The 25,284-nt window shown below is 32.2% G+C and overlaps 1 protein-coding gene and 1 pseudogene across 5 annotated transcripts in view; one reads left to right on the top strand and one right to left on the bottom strand.

The window, feature by feature from the left end:
- Positions 1–20,533, top strand: part of RNF138 (ring finger protein 138) — a 34,857-nt gene extending 14,324 nt beyond the window's left edge. Inside the window, exons 3-8 of one of the 5 annotated variants that reach the window (XM_025038641.1) lie at positions 4,055–4,220; positions 5,390–5,505; positions 14,136–14,192; positions 15,024–15,135; positions 16,634–16,741; positions 18,271–20,533. In XM_025038641.1, coding sequence (XP_024894409.1) covers positions 4,055–4,220; positions 5,390–5,505; positions 14,136–14,192; positions 15,024–15,135; positions 16,634–16,741; positions 18,271–18,339 — 628 coding nt within the window. In that variant the 3' untranslated portion in view covers positions 18,340–20,533. Of the gene's footprint in view, positions 1–4,054; positions 4,221–5,389; positions 5,506–14,135; positions 14,193–15,023; positions 15,136–15,442; positions 16,604–16,633; positions 16,742–18,270 lie in introns of those variants that run through there. The other 4 variants (XM_015595766.2, XM_015595768.2, XM_015595767.2 and 1 more) reach the window with 4 other exon arrangements.
- On the bottom strand, positions 2,198–2,313 carry LOC112469391 (annotated as a pseudogene).
- Positions 20,534–25,284: the final 4,751 nt, after the last annotated feature.

Here is a 25,284-nt window from a genome sequence, read left to right as displayed (position 1 = left end):
CTGATTAACAAGCCACAGAATTATTTACTATTATACAAAATGCTCAGCCTGCATCCTTCTTGGTTCACTTTGGCCATGAGCTTTGTTTCTCTTGGAATAGCTATTGCATGGTTTTTCTTTTCTGCATTTTACATTATTTCCAAAATTTACCAGCTGCAACCATTCCTTATAACCCTCTGACCCCTTTCTATAATTTTAGGGTCAAGTATTTATTAGGAGCTTAAATGTCTTTTAAATGTATCATTAGGATTGTTTGGGTTCTTGTTAGTGCTCTGGTGATAGGGTTGCACAGGTCTACCCCAGCCATTTTTTCCTACAGCCCTGTATGTTTTAGTGTGCAGTTTTGCAGAATGCAGGTTTTCAGTATTACATATATTGATTGCATTGTATCAGAAATGCCTAAAATACATAAAGCAAATGATTTCGTATCCAGAAGATGACATTATAGGTTGTAAATCATTTTTCTGCAGTACTTTGAACACATTCTATTATTTTGCCATCTGCTGCTTATTGCTGATGATTTTGATGCTGATCTGATTTCTCTTTCTTTAGTAAGTCATCTGTTTTTTTATTCCTCCCCTCCCCGGGGTATTGGTCTTTTTAAAATCATTATATTCTGTAGACAATCTTTTTAGCTTTAGATTATAGCAATTTGTTTTTATTTTAAGCTTAGTTAAGTGATAATTAACTTGGCTACTATTTATAACAGTTTTAACATAATTACCCTTGCTTTTATTCTAATTAAACATTTTTTTGTGTGTAAGTATAATATAGATAACAGAAAAGTGCTCCATCATAAATGGCCATCTCAATGAATTTTTCCCAAACTAAACACACCTGTGTATTCAGCATCTACATCAAGCAACAGAACATTATCAGCACTCTGGAAACTCCTTTTTCTCCCTTCTCCAAGGCCCACATCCCAGCTCTTCCAGGATACCACTGTCCCGATTTTAACCATATAGTTTTACCTGTAGTTTCCAAAATACAAACAAGCAGTTTGTATTCTTTTGCATCTGGCTTCTGGCTTCTGTAGCCAACATTATGAACGTCCATATTTGTTCTCATTACAGTGTGCTTTAGTTTCATTTTGATAACATGCCACAATTTTATTTTTTCGTTGATGGACATTTGTGTAGTTTTCAGCTTTGGGCTGTTACAGGTAGTGCGGCTATGAACTTCCTAGGAAATTCCTTCCGATCATATATGCAATTCTGTTGGGTATATATTTCAGAGTGGAATTACTGTGCTAGAGTAGATACTGCCAAACAGTTTTCCAAATGGTTGTATTAATTTTCCAGATGGTTGTATCAGTTTACACTCCTGTACCATCGAATATAGTTTAGGTTGGTTCATATCTTCCCCAACACTTAGTATTAGTACTTTTTTCATTTTAGTCATTCTGGTGGTATATAGTATGATCACACTGTTACTACTTTAGTTGTTAAATAAGTGGGCTTTGAAATTTTGCTTTATTTTATATTCTCTTCATACAGCTTTTGTTTGTACGTCTTAGTTGTTTAAAATCTTTTAATCTATATTTTATCTATAATTAAATTAGGCAGCATTTTGACTAATTTTCTTGCTAGTAGTATTCTACTTCATTTCTTTCACTCAGGCTCCATCATTTTTATGCATTATTATCCCTTTAATGAATTTTGCCGGCATGAACTTTGTTGACAGTTTAAATTTCTATTTAAAGAAGAAGATTCACCTTAAAATTAATAGTTTGGTGGTAGTTTTACCTTCATCTCTATTATTTCTCTTTGATAGCATGTTGGATTTGGCTTCTATAACATTACATAGTCTTATTCTCTTTTTCTGACTCTTCCTTCTCTGAACATTCCTTTAAAAGTTTATATTTGTCTAGATTATTTCTTTAGTGCTTTTCAGTCACCTTATCTGCTCTCCATATTTTTCTTTATAATTTCTGGGACCATCTTTCCAGTTGCTTACCGGATATCACACATTGAGATTTTTATAGGTACGTTGAGCTTGCTCTTACCTTCTGTCAGTACAACTCCTTCCAATATTTCTTAACGTGGTTAATACAGTTGCCTTTTAATCGGTCTTCTAAGTTAGAAATGCTTGTTTTTTCATTTTCCCATAAGTAATTGTCAAAAAGTTCTGTTGATTTTGTTTTATTTAATTTTTAAGAGAATGGTCTTTCTTTTTTTGTTTAATTATTTATTATGTATGCCTACAGCACTTGGTCTTTCTAAGTGGTCTCCCATCCAAGTACTAACCAGGCCCGACCCTGCTTAGCTTCTGAGATCAGGCATCAGGCTTGTTCAGGGTGGCATGGCTGTAGACCGTGGACCATGGCTCCACAGGACCTTCTGTGTGTAAAGTAGACATGCTAACCGCTACACTATAGAACCACGTCCTTTATTTTTTAACATAGGAAGCTCCCTTCATACACAGTCACAAACACTGAGAACTGTGTCCTTAAAAGATCCTATGTCTTTGCCTACTACCCCTACCTCAGCTCAGACCTTATTATGGTCTTGTTTGTTTTTGGTCTGATTCCTCCTTTTTTGCTTTTATAGTCCCTCTGATTAAAGAATGCAAACACTAACAAAAACAATTTAAATAAAAAATTTATTGAAAATTTACAAAACACAACCTTTCCATTTTTAATTTGAACAAACTTAAAATTGATGGTTTTTGTAACTTTGTAGTATTTATATTTTAGAAGTTATTAAAGCTTAAAATGACACTCAGACTTTTGCATACCCTCTCTTTAAAGATTGACAGATTGCTCTCCAGATATGTGGAGCATTCATTTCCTTATGTTTCCTTTAACACTGGTTATTGTTTTTAAAACTAGTTTATTTTGGCACTGAAAAATGTTATCGATATTATTTGGGGTTTTTTTTTTTTTTTTGACTCTTGGTTTTGGTGAATATTTTTAATGTTTTAATATGTGGTCTTAATTGGTAATCACTTCTAAGGGTACTTAAGTGATATTAACTGTTATTTTTTGAGGACTTTCCTGACTGTCAAAAATACTGACTGGGACAAGCATTTTAAGGCATACTATTTTAATCTTCTGTACAACCCTATCAAATGTAGATACTTTTATTATTTTGTGGGTGAGGAAATTGATTTTAGAGGAGAAAAGCAATTCGTTCAATGCTGCATAGTTAGGAAGCTCAGATTCTGTGATATTATTAGACTACTACCTCTCAACTTTAGTTATAGTTGAGGAAGATTGGTATATTTCTTTTTGTAGGGGATTGGATTAAATGCATACTTACTGTAAGATCCCAGATATAGATGGCAATAATTTATCTGGTTTTTCTAAGAGAAAAATGATCAAGTTTGGTATTTGTTTGGGTTGGGGGGACGGAGAGAAATATTTTAGTGATTGGGTTAGAGGAGAAGAAATTAAAGTTTTAGTAATTTGGTTTCAATAAGAATGTTGGTTATAGATGTTTAGAGCTGGAACAGTTCTTAAATATTTCTCAAATTATGTTCTCTTGCACATTGTTGTGGGAAATTTTTATATTTCCTGACCAAATAAATAAGGTTAGGCAACACTTGTTTTCCTTAGCAGAGAAACCTTAACTTTGTTTATCCTAGAATTTGCCAAATCAATTTGAGTGCTGTTCTGTAGTAGACCTATTCGTATCCTGTGGAATAACATCTTGAAGTACATCAGTTTGAGACAAAGGCTAATATGGTCCATTTTTTCATTTTGTAAGGGGAGAAAATGGAGATTCAGTGTGCTGTTAAGTGTTTACTGAGAGCACACAGCTACTAAAATGACAGAGGATGAAATCCACTCTTTTGTACCACACTGCTTCTGACTGATAATGTTATACAATATTAATATTTACTTTCCATATATTATGCTAAAAATAATAAATCAGACTCGAGTGTAGTTTTTTTAATATTGTCATCTAGTCCAGTTTTTAAAATTCCGAGATTTACGTACACGTGAATAGCCTAATTCGTTTAGCATGAATACATATTCATAGCCACTTGTTTATATTTAATGGAAAGATTACTTTTTTTTCTATAGTTAACATGTCAAAAATGTTTGATTTAGTTTCTGTAGAAAATGTTTCCTGACTGCAATGAGAGAAAGTGGAATACATTGTCCTCTCTGTCGTGGAAATGTGACTAGAAGAGAGAGAGCATGTCCTGAACGCGCCTTAGACCTTGAAAATATCATGAGGAAGTTTTCTGGTAGCTGCAGATGCTGTGCAAAACAGGTAGAGTAAATGTGACATGGCTCTTCTTCGAAAGTCAAGTTTCTACTCTGAAATTCTTGTCTGAATTTTCTTGGTGGGTGATGTTTTAAAGAAAAAGAAGTTATTTAGATTGGAAATTGGGTAGAAAATGACAAAAAAGCTGTGACTATAGATTTTACTAGATTATAAACTTAATTGAAAACAGAGGAGACTGAAAGATACAGTCTCTGAATTCACCATAATTTTTAGCATGGTTTTTCCTCTAATCTCTCATTTGTTATTTCCTAAATTAAATAAGCAAACTGTCATTTAACTCATTTAAACCCATTCTGGTACAAATTCAACTTTTAAGTAATTTTTCTGATGGTAGTATTAGAATTTTGCACATAGAAATGGGCCAAATGGATTTATGTAGTCAAGGAACTCTCTAGCTGCCCACTTTACTTGTGTATTTATGTGTTTAAGAAATCACAAAATATTTGGCAGAAGACTTTGTTTAAGTTTTAAGGAACAAGTGGGAAAATCAGGTATTGGCAAATGACTGGCATTAGTTCTCCAATATGGATTTTACTGTTCTATCATTTGTAGAGAGAGGGAAATGGTGAGGGGTGTTTATAGATTTATTGCAGGCACTTTTTCAATCAGCTAATAAAGTCAGTGAGTAAAACAGTTGCTATTTCATGCATTCAGACAAGTCACATCTGTTTTTCCATCTCTTTGAGGGAGGTGTTAACTGACAGAGCAATGAAGTGAAGCTGGAAAACACACTTGAAAGATTTTGGCTCTACTCTGAGAAACTGAAAAATGTTCCAAGTGTCAACCTTGGAACTTAATTTTTAAAGTACATTCTAACTCTGCCAAGTTGCAGTAGTTAAAGAATAAAGAAATGCCCAATACCATGAGGCAACCTCCTCATAGTCCTTTTATTTCTTGTCTATTATTAGTAATATTTTTTAAATGTAAAATTATTTAATTTTTTTTTTTCAGTGAGTTTACAGACAGATGGACTTTTCTCCATTTTATCTGTGTCTAATGGACAAAAATTTATTACCAATTTTTAGCTCCACTTAAGAATCTTATTTTTTTAAAAAAACCTCTTGTTTAAATGGATTATTTAGTTATCTATTTTTATCTCAAATCTTATGATTTCTATTTTATAGTCACATTACATTTTAATCAATAATTTACAGATTAAATTCTATCGCATGAGACATCATTACAAATCTTGTAAGAAGTATCAAGATGAATATGGTGTTTCTGCAGTCATTCCAAACTTTCAGATCTCTCAAGATTCAGTAGGGAACAGGTAAGCAATATTTATTCTTAAAAAGAGAATTTTTAGAGTTAGAAAGGAAATCGTTTGGGGAACTATATGATAAGATGTTTTTTGTTTGTCTGTTTTTAACGTAAAATGATTTGAGAACCATATCATTTGTATATGCAAAAGTTGCTACATCTAAAATGCATCTGGGAGATAACTTCATGATATGCTTATGTTATTTAAAAACCATTTTAGGAAAATCTACACTTTTTTAATAAAAAATTGAAGACTATTTTCTTTTGCAACTGAAATTGTTTAAAAACTAGAGAAAATCCCTTTCAGTAATGTATATGCAAACTAGAATCTTCTTTTTTTGCTATCTAAAAAATAGAATTGATTGAGAGTTTTACTCTGATAATAAAATATCATGTAAAAGTGAGACCTGGTACTATTAAATTTTTAGTTCTATTTTAGTCTCAATTTTTTAAAAACTAGGTTTTGGCTTTATTTGTATCTTATTGTCTCAGATTTCTGTATATTAGACATTTTTATAAAATGTATTTTATGCAGAAGACTGGCCGAAATGCACATGTGTGATTTAAAAAGTAGTGATAAATAATCCAGTCACTCACTAACCCAGGTCAAAAAATAGAACATTTTTAGGACCTTAAAAAACTTTTTGTGAGCCCATGTCCATCTGAATCGCATATTGCCATTGGTAACGACTATCCTCTTTCTGGGGTTATTCCCTTGTTCTTTATGGTATACCATTCATGCATGTATCCCTAACAATGAAGAGTTTAATTTTTAAAACTCAATAGCAAGCACACACACTATTGTGTAAGGAAAGGCAGTAGAGGTAGTATTATGGAAGGGCTCACAGGAGATGGTATTTAGCAGAGACTCTAAGATTTTATTTTAGTAGCGTTTCGTTTCACATGTTGCTAATTTTTGGTAATTTAACCCACTCATACTGTAGTCAGACATCTTTCCTACCCCTCAGTTGAAACTGTTCTAGTAAAGGTCTTTAGTAATTTTCTGATTGCCTAGTCTGCAAAAATCCTTTTATGTTCTCATTTTACTTGACTTCGTTTCATTGGATGAAATTGGTCACATCTATTTTGTGATTTAAAAAAAAAAATCCCCTTAGGTTCCTTCATCCCTTATGCTTTCTTTATTATTGTACTTTTATATTGAAATTACTCAAGTTCCTAGTATATATGATTTGTGCAATCACTGCTTGTTAAATGACAGAATTTTCTTCTCAGGAGACATGCCTTCTTCCTCAGATCCAGTTTGTCGTAGGTACTATCGATTCCTAATAGCAGTGCTTCTCATCTGTGCCTTTCTTGTCACTTCCCTAGCTCAAGCCCTCATCATCTCTCACTTGAACTATGGCACCAGTCCTTTAGGTGGTGGTCCTCCTCTAATCTGTCTATATACTTTTGCTAAAGTGATAGTTTAGAAGTACAATTCTTATTTCTTTCTCCCTATTCTTTTACCATTCTCCCTATACCTTGTCAGTGACTTCATATGGCCCCATAATCGTGTTTCTCATCTAGGGTTCCATGAGTCAGTAAGAGCTCTAAACTACCTAAATGGCCAAATGTTTGTTTATGTGCATTTTCCTGGAGAAAGATCTCAGGATTCTCAAGGGATTCCATGATCTAAAATCCAACAGCTGGCTTATATGATAAGCCATATAAATAAGAAAATTTCTTATTCTAAAGCCTTTTCTGATCTGGCACTTGCCTTTCTTTTTAGCCTTTCTCTTTCTTGGTTTCCCATCATTGCATCATATGCCTTAGCCAATAATTTGCATTATATCCTTGCCATCCTTGAGAAGCAACATAGCTTAATGATTAAAAATGAAGGCTTGGAGCCAGACTGCTTTGGTTCCAAGCTCTGTCACTTAACTAATTGTATGGCTTTGGCAAGAAATCGTACTTCAGTTTTTTAATCTGTTTAAAGAAAGGGGGTAGTGGTGAAGATACTATTAGCACCTTATTGGGTTGGAAGTCAATAAATAGGTTAATATAGGTAAAGCGTATTGACTACTACCTTGTTTGGTAAATGTTAGTTTTTAGTCATCGTCGTCGTCTTCATCATCATCATCATCATCCCCTCACCTCTATATTTTTACCAATAGTATTACCTTTCCCCATTCCCCCAACCCACACTTTGCCAAATGGTAGACTTTTTCCTCTCTTTAAAGACTTAGACCAATTGTTAGCTACTCTGTGAAATCTTTCCCAACCTATAGAATATCTTCCTCATGGTAGAACTGTTCCTTATGCTCTAACTAGACCCTCTAATACTTTATTATATTAGTTTACTTATGTTTTTTAATTTAGAATGGGCTTTTGAGTCTTATTTATATCCTATGCAAAATTATAATTGCAATGGAAAAATTGAGTTTATATGTGAATTTTTAATAAGGAAATTGGTGAAAGGAAGAAAATAAGGTTTTTTTTAAAAAAATGGTAGGAAATATAAGATATGAAGCTAGAATATAGCGAGGATCTTGGGAGGAAACAGATAATATGCTCAAATTAGGTAGTTTGAGGAGAATTTAGTAAAGGGACTATTTTCAAAGAGTAGGGTATCCAGTACAGTATGTGAGAAGGAATTCACAAAGAATAGTGATATACTCTGGGTCTACCAAAAACGGGAGGGGAGGAAGTACATACCAGAGCTTGGAGAAAGAAAGCTGTTGGAGAGGACAGTTAGGGGTGCAGTCAGTCAAGGCAATTTTGCTTGAAAGGAGTCTGGGAAATAAGTATAATCTAACTTTCCTCTTGTTACGTAGGACTGTACTTTAAAGACCTTCAGTGTAGCCTATCACATGGGTTATTGCAATTTATTAAAGCTTTTTTTTTAGGGGCTCTTCTCTGATATTTTGGCTTAATCTAGATGTGGTAGAATGGACAAGATGTATACATTCAGGCAGTTCTCCATGAAGATCATTTCTAGCAGCTATGCTTTGTGATAAACACTTTACTTTGGAAAATTTAAAATTTCTGCTCTTTGTCAAGTAACTGGAGAGCAAATTTATTTTATATTGCTGATTAAGAGCAGGTTCATATACTGTAGCTGTTAGCCGAGCAGGTTTTGGTGGCATCTTACAAAGATTCATGACTTTAATGCAAATTCAGGGAGCCACCTCATAGTAGGGCCTGTGTTATCTTAGAATATAATTCACAGTATTCTCTCAAATACAAATGGATGATTTAAACTCTGGACTCAATGGCTGTGGAAATTCTTAAAGTAGTATTTATGTATACTTGTCAAAATAATTTCAAAATAAGCCCATAGATCATTTCATTAATTCAACATATATTTATTGTCCCTTCTGAAATACTGGACACACTCTACATGTTATTGAATATACAGGGAAGCATTAAACAGACGTAATCCCCTTTTCCATATATGTAAACAGTGTAACTTCCAGTTGAGTGATGAAAATAAACTAGCAGTAGTTTCTGTCAGATCTTCAGAGTTACAACTATTACTATAAACTAATGTTGGAGGACATTTAACAAAATTGCTGCATCAACATGGTTAGTTTCTCATAATAATTATATAGCAGAGCTATTTGTTTTTAAGGCCATTTCTAGTTCATAACATTACAGTTCTGCTTGTAACATAAGACTGTCTTTGTTTTCTTTAGCCACTGGAAGTGAGGAGGAGGAAGAGAGAGGGAGGATGCATGTAATTAAATAAACCAGAACACATTTCTGTTTTAGCTTCCTTGGAAATTGTTTGTTCTGTTAGCAGGCTTTTCCTAGTAATCTGGACTCTCTTAAACATTGATAACTTGATATCAGTAACCTCATATAGTTTAATCCATATACAGCTCTTCATAATAACTGGAAGAATGAAAATTGCAAGCAGCCTTACATTGTTTCTAATAGATTTCTCTCCAAGGTGTTGGACATTTTATGTGGCTAAATTACCATTAAGGAATCTGGTACAAGTACTAGATAAATTTCCTTTGTCCTTATTTTTAGGCATTCTTTATGTGTTGTAGATAATAATCCTGTATTACATACATTGCAAATAATTTTTTACTCAAAATTGAATTTTTTTTGCTGTTTTATAAAACACATAAATATAGAACTTGAGTTTTTTTTTCCATATTCTAAAAAGGCTAGAAGTGAGATACTGTGATATTTTGAAAACTTTGCTTTAGGGAATTTCACAGTTTAATTTAGCATAAAATGGCATAGTCATACATGGTTTTATTATTATTATTATTTTTTTAATCGTAGTGAGGATAGTTAACATGAGATATCTACTCTTTTAACAGAATTTTAAATGTGCACTATGGTATTGTTTGTTATCTGTAGGGACAATGTTTTACAGCAGATCTCTAGAACCTCTCTTGCATAACTCCCCCTTGACCTTGACAACCACCATTCTATTCTTTGCTTCTAGGAGTTTGACTGTTAGATTGACTATTTTAGATACCTCATATTAAGTGGAATCAAATAAGTAGTTATTTGTCCTGTGATTGGTTTTAACTTAGTATAATGTCCCCAAGGTTCATTCATGTTACATTTGCAGGGTTTCCTTTTCTGTTAAGGCTGAATAATTTTCCATTGTATTTATATACCACATTTTCTTTATCCGTTCACAAGGTTGTTTCCACATCTTGGCTATTGTGAATAGTACTGCAATAAACATAGGAATGCTAATGCTTCTTCAAGACACTGATTTCAGTCCTTTTGGATAAATACCCAAAATGATATTCCTAGATCACATGGTAGTTCTATTTTTATTGTTTTTGAGGAACCTCCCTACTGTTTTCCATAGCAGCTGTACCATTTTGCATTCCCACTAACAGTATGTAAGAGTTCCAATTTCTTTACATCCTCACAAACAGTTGCCTTGTTTTCTGATAATAGCTATCATAACAGGTGTGAGGTGATATCTCATTCTGGTTTTGATTTGCATATCCCTGATTATTAGTGATGTTGAACATCTTTTTTATATACCTATTGGCCATTTATATGTCATCTTTGGAGAAATGTCTATTCAAATTTTTAAGCCCTTTTTGTTATTAGGTTATTAGATTCTTTGCTGTTGAGTTGTAGGAGTTCCTTATATATTTTGGAGATTAACCCTTTATTCAGATACATGATTTGCAAATATTTTCTCCTATTCCATATATTGCCTTTCCACTCTATTTATTCCTTTGCTGTGCAGAAGCTTTTTAGTTTCATATAGTCTCACTTGTCTGTTTCTGCTTTTGTTGCCTGATTGCAAATATCTTTACTCAGTCTTGGTTAGTCTCATAATGGTGTCTTTTGACATACAAAAGTATTATATATTATAATTTATATGTTATACATAAAATATTTATATTCTTTTTGGAATTTGCTCTTTGTGTCATGCTTGAGGGATCCTTTCCCAAATTAAGGTTATAAAAGATATTTTCATATTTATATTTAACATTTTAAAGCTGTGCTTTTCACATTTATTTTGGATGTATAATGTGAAGTAGGAAAATTTTCCCCGTGTGGGCTTAACCATTTGTCTCAGTACCATTCATTGAGGAGTTCATTCTTTCTCCGCTGATTTTTAATGCCACTTAAGTCCTACACCTGTATTCTGTTCTGTTGATCCATTTGTTTATTCCTCTAGTATACCATGCTCTCTTAATACTATAGCTTTAACAGAAAGTCTTACTGTCAGGTAAGAAAAGTTTCCCCCATTGTTTTATTTTACAAAATTATCTCTGCTATTCTTGACCCTTTGCTATTCCATATGAATTTTAGGATCAGACTTTTTTTTTTGAGTTTCCCAAAGTCCCTGTAGAGGTTTTGATCAGTTGAAGTTATTGAAGTCATAGGTTAATTTGGAAAGAATTGTCATCTTATAATACTGATTTTTCCCACCTAGAAATACTGCCTGTCTTCTATTTTTAAAAAATGTACTAAAAGAAGTCCTTTTCGAGCATACGTAAATGGTTTAGTATGTATTTTTCTAGTAAAACCGTAAAGTTTTTTGTTGCTATGCGAATGTTCTTTTTTCCTGTTTTATAATCTAAGTGGTTTTTACTAATGTGTTAGGAATATTATGGATTTTTATGTTAATCTTATATTTAGCAACTTTACTGATTTATTAGTTTCAATAGTTCTGAATAATTTTTCTGTAGGTTCTTGTAGATTTATTATGTGGGAAGTTTTTTTTTAATACAACTTTGTCTCTTAACTGCTTCATATCATACTTGATTTATTACAGTAACTAGGATCTCTATCCAATATTAAATGGCAGAAATCTTTTTATTGTTTTTAATTTTAGTGGGAATGCATCTAAAATTTGACTATTAAGTGTGACGTTTACTATGTTTTTTAACAGATATTATCTGTTCCATGATGCACTTAACCCTGAATTTAAGATTTTCCCATTAAATGGTTCTATTTAAATCACAATCTTATGGAATTAAAAATATGCATCTGGATTTATTCCTAGTTATTCTGCTATCTAGAGTGTAGATATTTGTATTTTTTTTTTTAAAGCATTGTGGGTGATCAGAGGTGTTTTTTGTTTGTTTCCATTATGGAAGTTGAATTTTATTGAATGGTTTTTCTGCATCAGATGAAATGGTTATGTATTTTTTTCTTTTAATTGATGATATGGTGTCTGTAATAGATTTTCTATCGTTGAACCCATTCATGAATTTTTGGAGTGAGTAGGCTACCAGTGGGAGGTCCAGTGTGATGCAGGATGATTAGGAAGGACTAGAATAATGCTAATGACAATAATGATGAGAAATAGAGAATTGTAATAGGAAATAGAAGGGAGTAAACATTTTAAAAAGGCATTAACTTTGATATTAAAATCCTTTAAATCAGAAGTTTAGTGATTGCATACTTGATCAATGAAAACAATTTGAGCATGTTCTGCCAGTATATGTTTATTTAAAAACTATGCATATGTTTTATAGTACTGATACTTAACGTACATTATAAAACATGCAAAATTTAAGTGAAATAAAGATGAAAAAGTTACTTTAAAAATAAGTTTTGCTTTAGTTAATAGTATATTTTCTTAAAGTTTTGTTAATACTTTTACTGAAAACAGTATTGTTGACTATGCTTTTCTAAAATGTTTTAAAATCTTAAAACCCAATGATTTTATATATTTAATTGTACAATTTTAAAACCGAGTAGAAAAATCTGTTACCAAGTTTAAATACATAGATGTGAGATTTTAAAGTATAGATGACATATACAGTTTATGGTAGCAAAACTATAATATATCTTTAATAAATGCACTTACTATAGTTTGACTTTATTTTAAGAAGCATTTTTTAGTCTCCACATTGTCAAAATGCCATCATTACCTGAAGAGACAGATTATTATTTGCTAGAAAGGTACAAAATAATGGTTTAGTCAGTCTCCTATTTGGTAAAGAAACAAGGATGCTTGCTTGCTTGCCTGGCATAGAATATGTGTAGAGAGATAACATTGTTATCTTCACTGCAGAGAACTGTCGTTGCAAGGATGTCTTTATACTAAATACACCTTGTGTGTAGCTTTTATATGAAAAACAAACCAAAAAAAGAAAATTCAAAAAGAAAAGAACATCTGTTAGGTAGATAGTAGGTTCCAGGAACCTCCCCCGCCCAACGCCCCCACTTGGATACCACAATCTGAGGACGATCCAGTTCTTTATATAAAAAGGCATAGTATTTGCGTATAACCTATAGTATTTGCATTTAGGCTACAGCAGACTTTGGCTCCCCATCACTTCATTTGCATGAATTCAGTTTAGTGCTCAGTGTGTGGCAAATTCAAATTTTGCTTTTTGAAACTGCTTCCCAAATATATTTAGTCCACAGTTGATTGACTCTACTGATGTGAAATCCTTGTATATGTGGTGGGGTGGAGGCAAGGCTGTACTGCTTGTCTTTTGGGAAAAGGAAAATGAGTAACCAGTTTTTTAACTTTGGTATTGAGATAGAACAAACCTTGTGTGGTACATTGTTTTTGTACACTACTTATCTCATTTCGATGTTAACATTTCTGCTATTGAAAGCTTCATTTTTATAAAATTGACCACATTGATGAAACTCTGTAATGTATAAGTTCCTGTATGGAAAGCCCACTCTCCCCTCAGGATTCTTCTAATGTTGCATATAACACATGACTCTGGCATGGGGTCCGAATGAGGATATCAAGTTGTGTATTAAATGTTGGAAGGCCTAGTTCCTTTTTGGAAAGTGAACATAATGATATCTTTATGTTTTCTTAAACCTTCTCACCTTTGGAGGCCACAATCTTAAATCATATTCTAGTTAAAAATCAAAGTTCATGAATTCTTGAGTCTACTACCCAAGCTTTCAAAAACTTACTAGCCTAGGTGGAGGTGGGGAACTGTTACCATGCTGTAGATTTATGGTAATTCTACAAAATTCTGTATTCTCTATTCTGTATACTTTTATAACTATACATAAATTTTAAAGGACATGAATAAGGATGTCTAAGCAGTCTTATCAGAATTTGTTTGAAACGTAATTAACGCCATAATTTTATTATTCAGAACTATTTGAATTTCAGTCCTTTAAAACAAATTCAGATTAGTCTTCTTCGTTAGCAGTTCAAGTTAATGAATCTATAATGTGCTTTATTACTTGAGATATTAACTTTATCCCCTTCTGCTTAAGTAATAGGAGTGAAACATCCACATCTGATAACATAGAAACTTATCAAGAGAATACAAGGTAAGCTTTTGAAAATTCTACTTTAGTAAGTAATATCTATCACATTATAATAATAGATTTTTAAAATAAAATTTTTTATTCAGTTAAATCACCAAACAAAATGCTAGAATTTAGTAGTTTAGAAATAAATGATGTAGTTGCTTCTTTTACAGATTACATTAAATTAGAGTTTTTAGCTATCCCCTTTCATTGTGATTAGGTTTCTTCCATGCATAATTTAGGTAGAGTTGTCAATATTGAACTGTCCCTTGCTGAAATTCAGAGATATTAAAACCTAGTGATATTAGAACCCAAAATGTTTTGAAATACTGATTGTTCTGCTGGTCAGTCCTTTTGTTTTTCACTTTTTGTAGTAGTTTTGTATATTAGATTCCTAGAGACTGAGATAGATAAAAGATATGCTATTGATGGAAGTCTTTTCAAAATTAAGCTCTTTGATAGAGAGTTACCAAACTGGGATGCCACAGGATTATTACAGTTTTCAAGGTACATACATTGGCATCTGTTGGCCTCACATGAATGACTAAATTAAGTTGTTTGGACCTAACTACTTAATACCTGGAACAGCTAGGTTTGTTTTTGTTTTTGTTTTGGATTAGAGGCACCATGAAAAAATTTATTGAGACATTAATAGTACTGTAACATGAGATTGGGAACATCTGTTGTTAGATTATTTGTTGAAAACATAGTGTTTTTCAAAATTAGAAAATCTTTGAATAGTCTGATTATAACTTTTTTAAAAAGAAACAGTAATTGGTCAAACAATGGAAGAGCATTATTTCTATGTTGTGATTTCAAATTAAGTACACTTCATTTAAAATTGTTTTATAGTTCTTCTGGGCATCCCACCTTTAAGTGTCCATTGTGTCAAGAATCAAATTTTACTAGACAGCGTTTACTGGATCACTGTAACAGTAATCACGTATTTCAGATAGTTCCTGTGGTAAGTACATATGTTTAAGACAGTCTTCTGCTTAAAGTACGCTGTTTCATTTCATGTGTACAATAAGAGAAGTTAGTTGATTTGATTTTGGTTGGGGTGTTGTCAAAAAGATAGATTTTTGTCAACAAAATATGATAACTGAAGCAAAACAAGATATTTAAAATTCTAGTAACTTATAAAAGGGGGAGATGCTTATAGTGAGGGAAATGTAGGAGAGTAGTCTGGAGAAGAGTGCAGTAATGAAAGGTGAATTCTGGGAAGCCATTACTGAGGAGTGGCAAAACCTAACTCAATTGGAGCTTCTCAGTTTCTTGCTCTACAGGATGCAGTCAGCTCCATCTGGTCAGGTGGATCTGCTATAGGTGAGAACTATAAGAATAAAGTCAGTAGCTATTTTTAATTGTATCCTTGCAGAATCTAGTATATGAATTCATACAGCAAGGAAGGGAAAGAATCATACTTTCTTTTTGATGCGTATGTATCTTTTTGGTGCCATTTTGAGAGTAGGTAAGAAAGTGGTGAGACCTTTTTGATGAATGAAGGAGATAGTGCAGAGTGCAGGATTCCAACATTGTGTTAATGATCCTACAACTCCTCCTTTGGAACATGAGTTTCACAGGTAAGTGATTTCAACTGTGGATGAAATGAGAGGCTGAGTTGAGATATTTCCCTTTTAGCTATACATTTTGATATAAAAATATTTTCTTCAGAAATAAAAATAGGAAAATGTTGTAGATAAAATGAGATTGTGGATCATTCAAAGCAGCTTTAGTGAATGTACTAGAACAAATGTGAAAGAATATGCCTCAGTATCTATTGAGGATGCCCTTAAACACTTTTATAGCACAAAGGGTCACATACTTCTGACTTTGCTCATTAGGAGAGTGTCAGTTACTGTTAAATAAACAGTGCTAAAGACATCTCTAGGAAAAACTGTATATTTAAGAGATTTTATTCGTTCTATATTGCATTAGCAAATTTTTGTTTTTGCATTGTATTCAATATAGCATAAACTTTGGCTAGAGTTCAATTACTGAAGTTTCTTTTTATTTTATTTCAGTATGTCATCCATTCATTTTTTAAGATGTACTTCATTCAAAACCTTAAGAATACAATTTAAAGTTTACTATACTTTCATTTTACTTATAAATGAAATTAAGCTTATAATAATTACATCACTGTTATTATGCAGCTCAAATGAGATTACGTACTGGTTAATGATAACCACTATTACAATTGGTATTAAAGGCTCGATGTGGTGTTTCTGATGAAATAGTTGTGTAATTGGAGATTTAAATAATAGAATGTATAAGATTTCTCTTTATTGTGTTGTTTTAGATTAGTGTAATTTATTTTAAGTAATTTGGTTGGGAAATGATCTAGTCATGGAATTTTGCCCTTAGAAATGCTTTTCATGTAGGTGTTTTTAGTACTTTTAATACCTTCAATAATTACATGTTATTATTTTTATTTTTGTTTAAAACATCGTTTCTCATAGACGTGTCCTATTTGTGTGTCTCTTCCTTGGGGAGATCCTAGCCAGATTACTAGAAATTTCGTTAGTCATCTAAATCAAAGACATCAGTTTGATTATGGAGAATTTGTGGTAAGTGAATTCTTCAAGATTAAGAATATACTGTTTAAATATTCAAGTTAAATTACCTTTTTCAATCTAAACTTGAGTTTTGAGGCAAGATGTATCATACTGGATGGTTATATCACAAGTTTTATTGTTTTCATGATAATATAGGTAAATTTTGGTTTGTAGAAGTAGTAAAAGTTGAATTTACTGTCTCTTTCCTGTACTAGAGAGGTAATTAATAGAGGAAGAGCAAACCCTGAGATTTATAAAATAATCATTTATATGAAAACTGTATTAGGGAAAACTAACTACTGGAGAAGTAAAATTGATACAACAGATGAAAGGGGATGCATTTTTCATGTAGTGTAAGTTGCTTGTTAAATTCATTATATTAGATCTCTTATCTAGCATGAGAGACACATTTTAAAAAATAAGGGAGCTTAATTACCAAGTAAAGCCAGGTCGGAAGGTAGATTCTCGCTTTAACTTACTGCTTTAACAGGGTGAGTGAAGAAAGTTAGGTAATGTAATGTTAGGCAAAGTTAGGTAATGGATCCCCAAAGCAAAACATGGGGTTAATTTCTGCCTCCCAGATGTGTTATAATTTTTTAAAATTAGATGATGACTTTTATTAATTACAAAATTGCATTTTATTCAACTTATAGTGAATTAAAACTTAGCCAATTTAAGATTAATTCTGGCAGAGAATGACTGATAGTTGTTTTCAAGTGCAGGTAAGCACAGGCATGACAGTGGCACGAACAGAATTTACATTTTTCTATGTCTTCCAATGTTGAAATTATATCATTCTTGATAAATTTTTAATTGTGGAATTTGCATTTTTAAAGTCATACTGTTTCAAAATAATAATTCAAATATATGTAAAATTCAGATGTCCTCTTACAATTTCAGCATTTTTATGAAGTGATTGTATAGTATTCTTAAATTCTCATTGTAAGAAAGGTCACTGACTGGAGAACTGTGTATTCAGAAAAACAAAATATATTTGGAGAACTGCTTTTGACCTAATCGTCCGCTTGTTTTACCTTGCCACAGAAAAATACGTAATTTTAATTATTTGAGATTGTCAAGTGGAAGCCTATTTTAAAGCAAACCCGTAAGACAATTGCTAGCAAATAAAAGTTTTAAAGTTAAGGAGTAGTAGTTTTTAGCTTCATGTAATGGTTAAGAAGCTGTTATTCAGCTCTATTAATTTAATAAATGCTTATTTTCTTTTAAATTACCTTCAAACATTGGTCATTCTTTTCTAGAAATGACACAGTTTATCACTTTATGATTGTGGGTTATATATACCCTTAACTATACTTTTAATTAATAATTTATAAGGCACTGTAACTCAAATTTTATTTCCTATTTCTGTTATCAGTTATTTCTAAATAATTACAATTGAACTTTATTACAAAGTTCAAGTATTTAAATCTTATATTTTAAGGGATAGTATATGTTGTAACAAACTGTTTCAAGTATGTGATCAAAGTATTGGATAGTGGAGTATATTTTTCCTATTGACATGTTAATGTCATTGTTTTTAGAACCTTCAGCTAGATGAGGAAACCCAATATCAAACTGCTGTTGAAGAATCGTTTCAAGTAAACATCTGAAGGCTGTAGCCATCTCTGCATCTTTGTACCTGCAAGTGCCATCTTTAAGGAGAAAAACTACATGAAGTCATCTTTTCAATAACTTGACATGTATATTAATAAAAGCAATTCAGTCTACTGTTTTAGTTTTTAATTGAAAAATAAAGGTGGGTTATCTAAAAAATTTCATCCTCTTGATAAGTGAAAGTTAGGACATTAAAAGCATTAAAAGGATTATATTTCATTAATGAAAGGGAATCTCTGTTATACTTTTATCTTTTTTATAATACATATTCTTTAATTTTTCCATATGTTGCTTTTGAAATTTGGTGCAGTTTCTTCCATTAATGTTGTTATACACAGGTAACACAGTAGCAAAATCTAAATGATCTGATTGATATAAACCTAACAAATCTGAGCCAGTTATCAGAGTGCAGAATGGAGACTTGAAGTGCTAAATAAAGCAATCCAAAGGAAACTTTTAAAACATTCTAGCTGAAGAATTGAACTATGAGAATGCGGTATTATATAACATTTAGTATTCTTGAAGACTACGGGGATTTCTTTAATAATTTGAACTGTTTAAAAATTAAAAGCTCAATGTAAGGATATTTCCTGTTTTTGCTATTAAAAGGAACTATCAAGACAAAAATTTCCTTCTTTTGTGGCAGTTGGTAATTTCAAATCTTGTTTGTTTTGCTGACTAATTTGTAAGCCTACATTATATTAAGATGAATTACAGCTTTTTGGCCTCAAAAGTTTCAATAGCTTTGATGAGCTAAGATGAAACTTTTGCTAGAAACTTTCAGTTGGGTATTCTACATATATATTTAATTGAGAAGTTTGGCTTCATCTCAGTTGAGAAATTCAGTCAAAGCTAAAGGTATATGTATATGCACATACTCTTTTGTAGGTGTATATGCGCATGCATGCAGTTTGTCAGGTTATATACAGAATTTCTATTAAGATTTTAAAAATTGATAAGTAATATGGGATTGAAGTGTTTTTCTGATTTGATTAAAATTTTGTATATGTTAGTCAAATGTTAAGTTGGCTGCTGTTACACCTTAAAAATTGAGTTTACACACAATTACTGTTTATATGGTGCTCATTTGTTCTCAAAGATAATACATGACTATGAAGTAGACACTTTCTACCAGCCACTCTATTTCACTGCTGTTTAGTCGAACTGGGTTTGTTCTTAGCATTCCTTAATAAGAATCATAAAATAAGTTGTACTAGAAGGCCCAATCACAGAGTAAAAGATGGATTAGTTGACATTCCATACTAATATACATTGTTTATGCTTTCTTTAAAATAACTTAAAATTAAAAAATCTCCGAAGTAGTTTGCTGCTAATATATACATATATTGTATAAAAAGGTATATTTTGGTTTTGTTAAAACCCTTGTTGACTTTTCTACAGTGAACACTTTTTTAACTTGATTTAATAAAAACATTAATTTTGGAAGTGGAGTTTTGTAAAAACCTTTTTTAGTCAAACAGTAATAACTTTATTTATGGGTTGTAATAACAATTACCAAAAAAGCCATACATCTTAATGAGCAAATGCCTTTGTTTTGTCATTCAAGAGTGATGTTTACTACGTGCTTGAACATTTTCTCTGCAGTTACATGAGTGTAATTGTAAGATTAGCTATTTAAGGAACTCTTTAAAAAGAGACTTTGACCATAGAATTTTCCAGTTTAAAGCAATAACCTTAATAATTTCTTTCAAAGTTTAATACTTCCAGTATGTCAAGTTAAACTATTTTGGGATGTAAGAACTTGAGGAAGATTATAGTAAGAGATCATCTTGATGAATTTGTGTTTTGAAGTTTTGTGAATTAAATATCATTAATAGTCTTGTATGTGTTTCATATAAGCTTTTTTCATAAAGAAAATATTGATTTTGTTTGCTATATCTGGGAACTCCTTAGTATGGAAATGTTTGTTTAAAATTTCCCCTCCTTCTGTCAGTGGATTAGGAATAGGGATAGGCTATACAGATTTACAGTTTCAATTTATGAGAAAGTCCTTATTTTTAATATGCATATAGCTGAGTCAAGATAAAGGTGGGAAACTCTTGATACTGATGCCTAAATTTCACAGTCCCACTTAGTAAAGCTATTTCCCTCAAATTACAGTCTATGGTGTTAAACAATCTTATTTAAGATGTATTGCTTTATTTTTCAATTAAAAATGGTTTTCTCCTACTTTTGTGTCTAAAATTTTGTCTCGAGGCAAACATGATGACATTTAATTCCCATAATTCTCTCTGGAAGACATGTAGGAGATAACCTTTAAAAAATGGATAGGAGAAAGCTACCACATGCTGATGCTGTATTTTGGATTAAACTTTATAAGCCTATTTTATCTTTATTTCAAATGTTAATCAGTTTATGAGGCTATTTTATCAAGTGGTCACGCAGCAAGATATTCAAGCCCTGTTAGCAACCAGGCAGAAAGACAGTTAACTGGAGAAGTTACCCTTAAGTAAGAAAGATATAAGGGCTGTAAGAATATATCGTATTGTCAAACAACAATGTCATGTACCTGTTAGGCTGCTCAGTAAGTATTCCGATCTAGGGAATCGTAACTTATAGAAACCTCTTAGGGCTGCTACTCAAAGAATAAACCTTTTGTGGAGGTGGTGACATTTTAGACTTTGTAGAACAGGTTTGACCCAGGAAACATGTAAATGTAGTATAAAACAAATATGGAGAATTCATTCTGGGATACCATTTGGTTGTATGATAGCATTGGTGCACTACAATTCTGCAAAAAGCCGGGGGGGGGGGCATGGAAATGAATCTAAGAGATTAAAAAGATAGAGGGACCTCAAGAAAAATGGATGTTACAGCCTGCATACCCCACCCCCACCCCAACAGCAATTGTCCAGTCTTGGGGCCAAGACAGATGACAGTTGCAGCACTCCTTTTCCTGAAATGAGGAAGATAAATGTGTGTACTCCGTTCTGTACTCGATTGGCAAACTGAAACGAGGAAGATAAACGTATCTTACATTATGCACTTGACAAACGTTCATTAAACTATACCACACAATTTCCTATGTATTAGAAATTTTTAAGAGAGTATAATGATGAAAGAGATACTGTTCAGAAATTAAGATGAGCAAATTGGGAGCAAGTATGGAGGAGACTGGTGATCAAAAGAGTTATAGCCGTTCAATGGAGGTTACGAAGAGGAAGGAAGAATACACGAGATGTGAGGGAAGAAATTTCATATTTGTCTAAATGGGCAAAATAATGATGCACGATACTGAAAGTGCACCAAGTGAACAATAGCAACAGCTTGAGTAATCTGAGCTCATCAAGAAAATACTAGAATCCCGTAAGTCCCGTCATTCCTACTTCCAGTCTCAAACCACCACCACCACCAGCTTCTAATACCCTCATTGGCTGCTTTTATACTTTGTACAAATGGAAGCACCCAGTAAAAATTTTATATCTTGGCTACTTTCGCTTAACATCATTTTGAGATTTTTATGTCAGTTTTTAATTTAGTCAACAGCTAACCTACAATAACTTTGTCTTGTCCATAACAGAAAAGCTAGAAAGTAGCTTCTAAAGCTACTTTTTAATAATTGTGGAAGTTATGGTAGATGTATTGCAAGTGGTTTTTTCATGTATGTTGGCACCTGAGGATGCCAAATCTAGGGAAAAATCGAAAACTGGCTGGTCGTTTTCCCCTCATAACTGAGGAGACAGATGAAATATGTAAACTAATGGCTCTCCACTGCTCCTACCTGACCTTTCTCATAAGCTATGGATAGGATGTTCTGTTTTCAAGGCATTTTGTAAGCACAGGGTGTTAATAAGTATTAAGGACTATATTTTCTGGGAATAGAATCTAATGCTACCAATAGAAACTAAAAGATCTGCAGCAAGTAAAGAAGAGGGTAAAGAGATCTTTGCTGAGATAGTGAAAGCATTTGATAGCCAATTCTAGTTTCTTTAATCAAACAGCCTGATTTTGATAATTCTGTAGATTGATGCTTGTGTGGTTTTGGACAAATATGTAGCCTTTCCTCTCTAAGTGTTATGAGGATTGAATGAATTCGTACAGAAAGTGCTTGAAACAGCCCATCTTTATTATTACTATATATTCAGTACAGATCTACCAATTATGTTTATGTCTGGCAGGTCTCTTCAGTTTCCTTATAAAATTCTTGCAGGAAAATCTGAAGTTGTGTGGTGCTTTCTTTTTTTCCTTTTAGAATATAGACCCTAAAGGGTTAGTTTTGCTGGCCTCAACTTTTATAGGAAGATCTGAGACATTGTCTCTAAGAAGTACAAATTGTCCAGACATTGACAAATTCTAAATAAAAGATAATACATAGTTTTAGAATAATCCTTAGAACAATTAGCTGATGGTCATACTTAAATGTATGCCCAGGGTTTGTGATGAGAAATTGATTTAACCCACTTTTATTTTTTTCCAGTTTTATTGAGATATTGACATTGTACAGCACTGTAAGGTATATAGCATAATGATTTGACTTACATATATCGTGAAATGATTGCCACAGTAAATTTAGTTAACATCATCTTATATAGTTAGAAAAAGAAGGGGGAAAAATGTTTTTTCCTTTGATGAGAACTCTAGGATCTACTCTTAACAACTTTAATTGAAATATACCAGACTTCAGTGTTAATGGCAATCATTATGACCCGCTTTTATGATTTAAAATGCTTGTTTCTTAGCCAGTAGATAACATGAAGAACCACTGTCTAGTATTAGCAAATCACTTGAATAGGTTCAATATGATTATCTACATTATTAGTTTTAAGAGCTAGATTTAAAATAGTCTGATCTTTTTGCAAAGTTTGTGTTGAAAATATTACTTTATACCAACTTTTTTGTCTGTTTCCAGATAGAATAATAAATTCATTGCATTAATATTTTTAATGAGAAATAACTTCAAAAATGTTTCAGTGAGACTAATGGCATCATTTGGCATTTTTACAGATCTCTAATACCTGGCATAATGGAAGACAGCTGGCTTCTTATACCTACATCTGTTGTAATAGATTGTTTTAGGTGAAGAATATGAAGGCAATCTAGTTTCACACAGATAGTGTAGTTGGAAAAAGGAATATTTTAATAACCTTTTATTTAGATGACTGTGGATGTTCTTTGATACTATGCCAAAAATCAATAAATGGTAACATTAAAAGTCAGTTGCAGTCTGAAACCAGGTCAAACTTTTTGTGCACTGATAACAGTAAAATCCATTTGTCTTCCACTTGAAATGGATCTTTTACCCATTCATGATTTCATAACGTAATGTTCAGTTGGAAGATGGTGGTATGAGTTATGTAGATATTCTAAATGTTGACACTTTTTATATTTCAAATAATCATGTTAATATCACCTTTGATCTCATCACTTTAAAAACTGGGAAGCTGAGTAGGTCACAGCTTTTCCAAAATTCTAATTTTTGCTTAAAAACTCAAATTTTATCATTGGCAACAATAGTGGTTTCCTTGGACGTGATAGACTCATTTTTTTCCAAATACCCAAGTCTGAGCAAACATGGTTTGTTCGTGAGTTGCTCTTTTAAGCAAAAATGATGGTGCCATGAAAAAAGCTCAAAATTGAAAACCGTTGGACAGGTATATTACTTTGAGACAATCATTGCACCTACGTGTGCAGGAAAGTGCTTTGTGCGTATTTCTAATTTCATTATACAGTATATTAAAAAGAGTTGTACTTAAGGGTTAAAATTTAAAACAAAGATTTCACAGTTTGATTAAAGGTGTTTACTAAGATGAACCTGTCCCCAACCAGTCTTGTGCATCTGCACCATTACAGTTTTGAATTTTGCATTTTTCAATCAATTCTATTTTCTTACCTGGTTCCTCATTTTTTCTTATTTTCAATAATCACATTCCATTTGTGCTTATTGTTAAAGGATATGCATATGTATATAAAATATATGTTGCATTAATTAGAGTGATTTATTACAGATCTATAGTCCATTATTACAGATCTATAGTCCATTTGGGTTTACTGACTAATCATTTACTCATTCATTTACCTTTTTTAGTCTTTACACCAAAGGACAAGATATTCACCTCCTCCCCAATACTAAATAAATGACAGTTTAAAGGAAAAGTCGATTAACTTTTTGTGCTCAATTATCTCTTCTAGTTTTCTTTCCTTTGCAGTGAGTGACCTTGCCTTGGCTTATAATCCAGTGAACCTCACAGGGATCTACTATCTTCCTCTAAAAGATTTACCTTCAGACCCTGAAGTGCACTTCAGAAAATCTTTCTCATGATCACTTTAGGGCTTTCAAATTGGGGAAACCAGCCCAATAGTGAACGAAATTACCCAGAAACCTAAACTTTTGACAAAGATTCAATAATATATTTCTTATGTCTCCCTGAGAGCAGCTTGGTGCCTAGGAAGGAATTCTTTATGTTCTTTTTGCTAATTACCTCTTTCCTTCATGTGCCTTCTGAATTTGAGCTATACAAAATTCTGGGCATAGGGTACCGAGATTCATAACATTGTCTCTAAAAGGTTTAAAAAGTAGAGGTGTGTGTGTGCTCAGTTATAGAAGTTAGAACTGCCCATGGAGAAATTGAAAAACAGAAGCATCTAAACATATCTATAAGCCTACTATCTAATGTAATTATTAAAATTTTGGTATATGACAGGATGTTTTTTAATATATTTATAACCAATATTTACCAAGATAGGTATACTTTATAGCCTGAGATTTTAACAGACATTTTCCAATGTCAAAGATTTTATATTTTTAATAGTTTCATACATCGCAAGGTAAAGGCGTTACTATTGGTCTATTATTGCACATTCAGATTGCTTTCTGTTTCTTGAAATACATGTCTGTAATGCTGTTATATTCAATCTTGCCTTTTTCTACCTGGCAACCAATCTGGAAACCAAACAACCAAGCTTGTTAGAATTGTATCTAA

Source organism: Pteropus alecto, unplaced genomic scaffold (genome assembly GCF_000325575.1).
Source record: "Pteropus alecto unplaced genomic scaffold, ASM32557v1 scaffold146, whole genome shotgun sequence".
NCBI lineage: Eukaryota > Metazoa > Chordata > Mammalia > Chiroptera > Pteropodidae > Pteropus > Pteropus alecto.
Note: the sequence above shows the minus strand (reverse complement) of the source record. Positions and strands in the feature narration are given on the sequence as shown.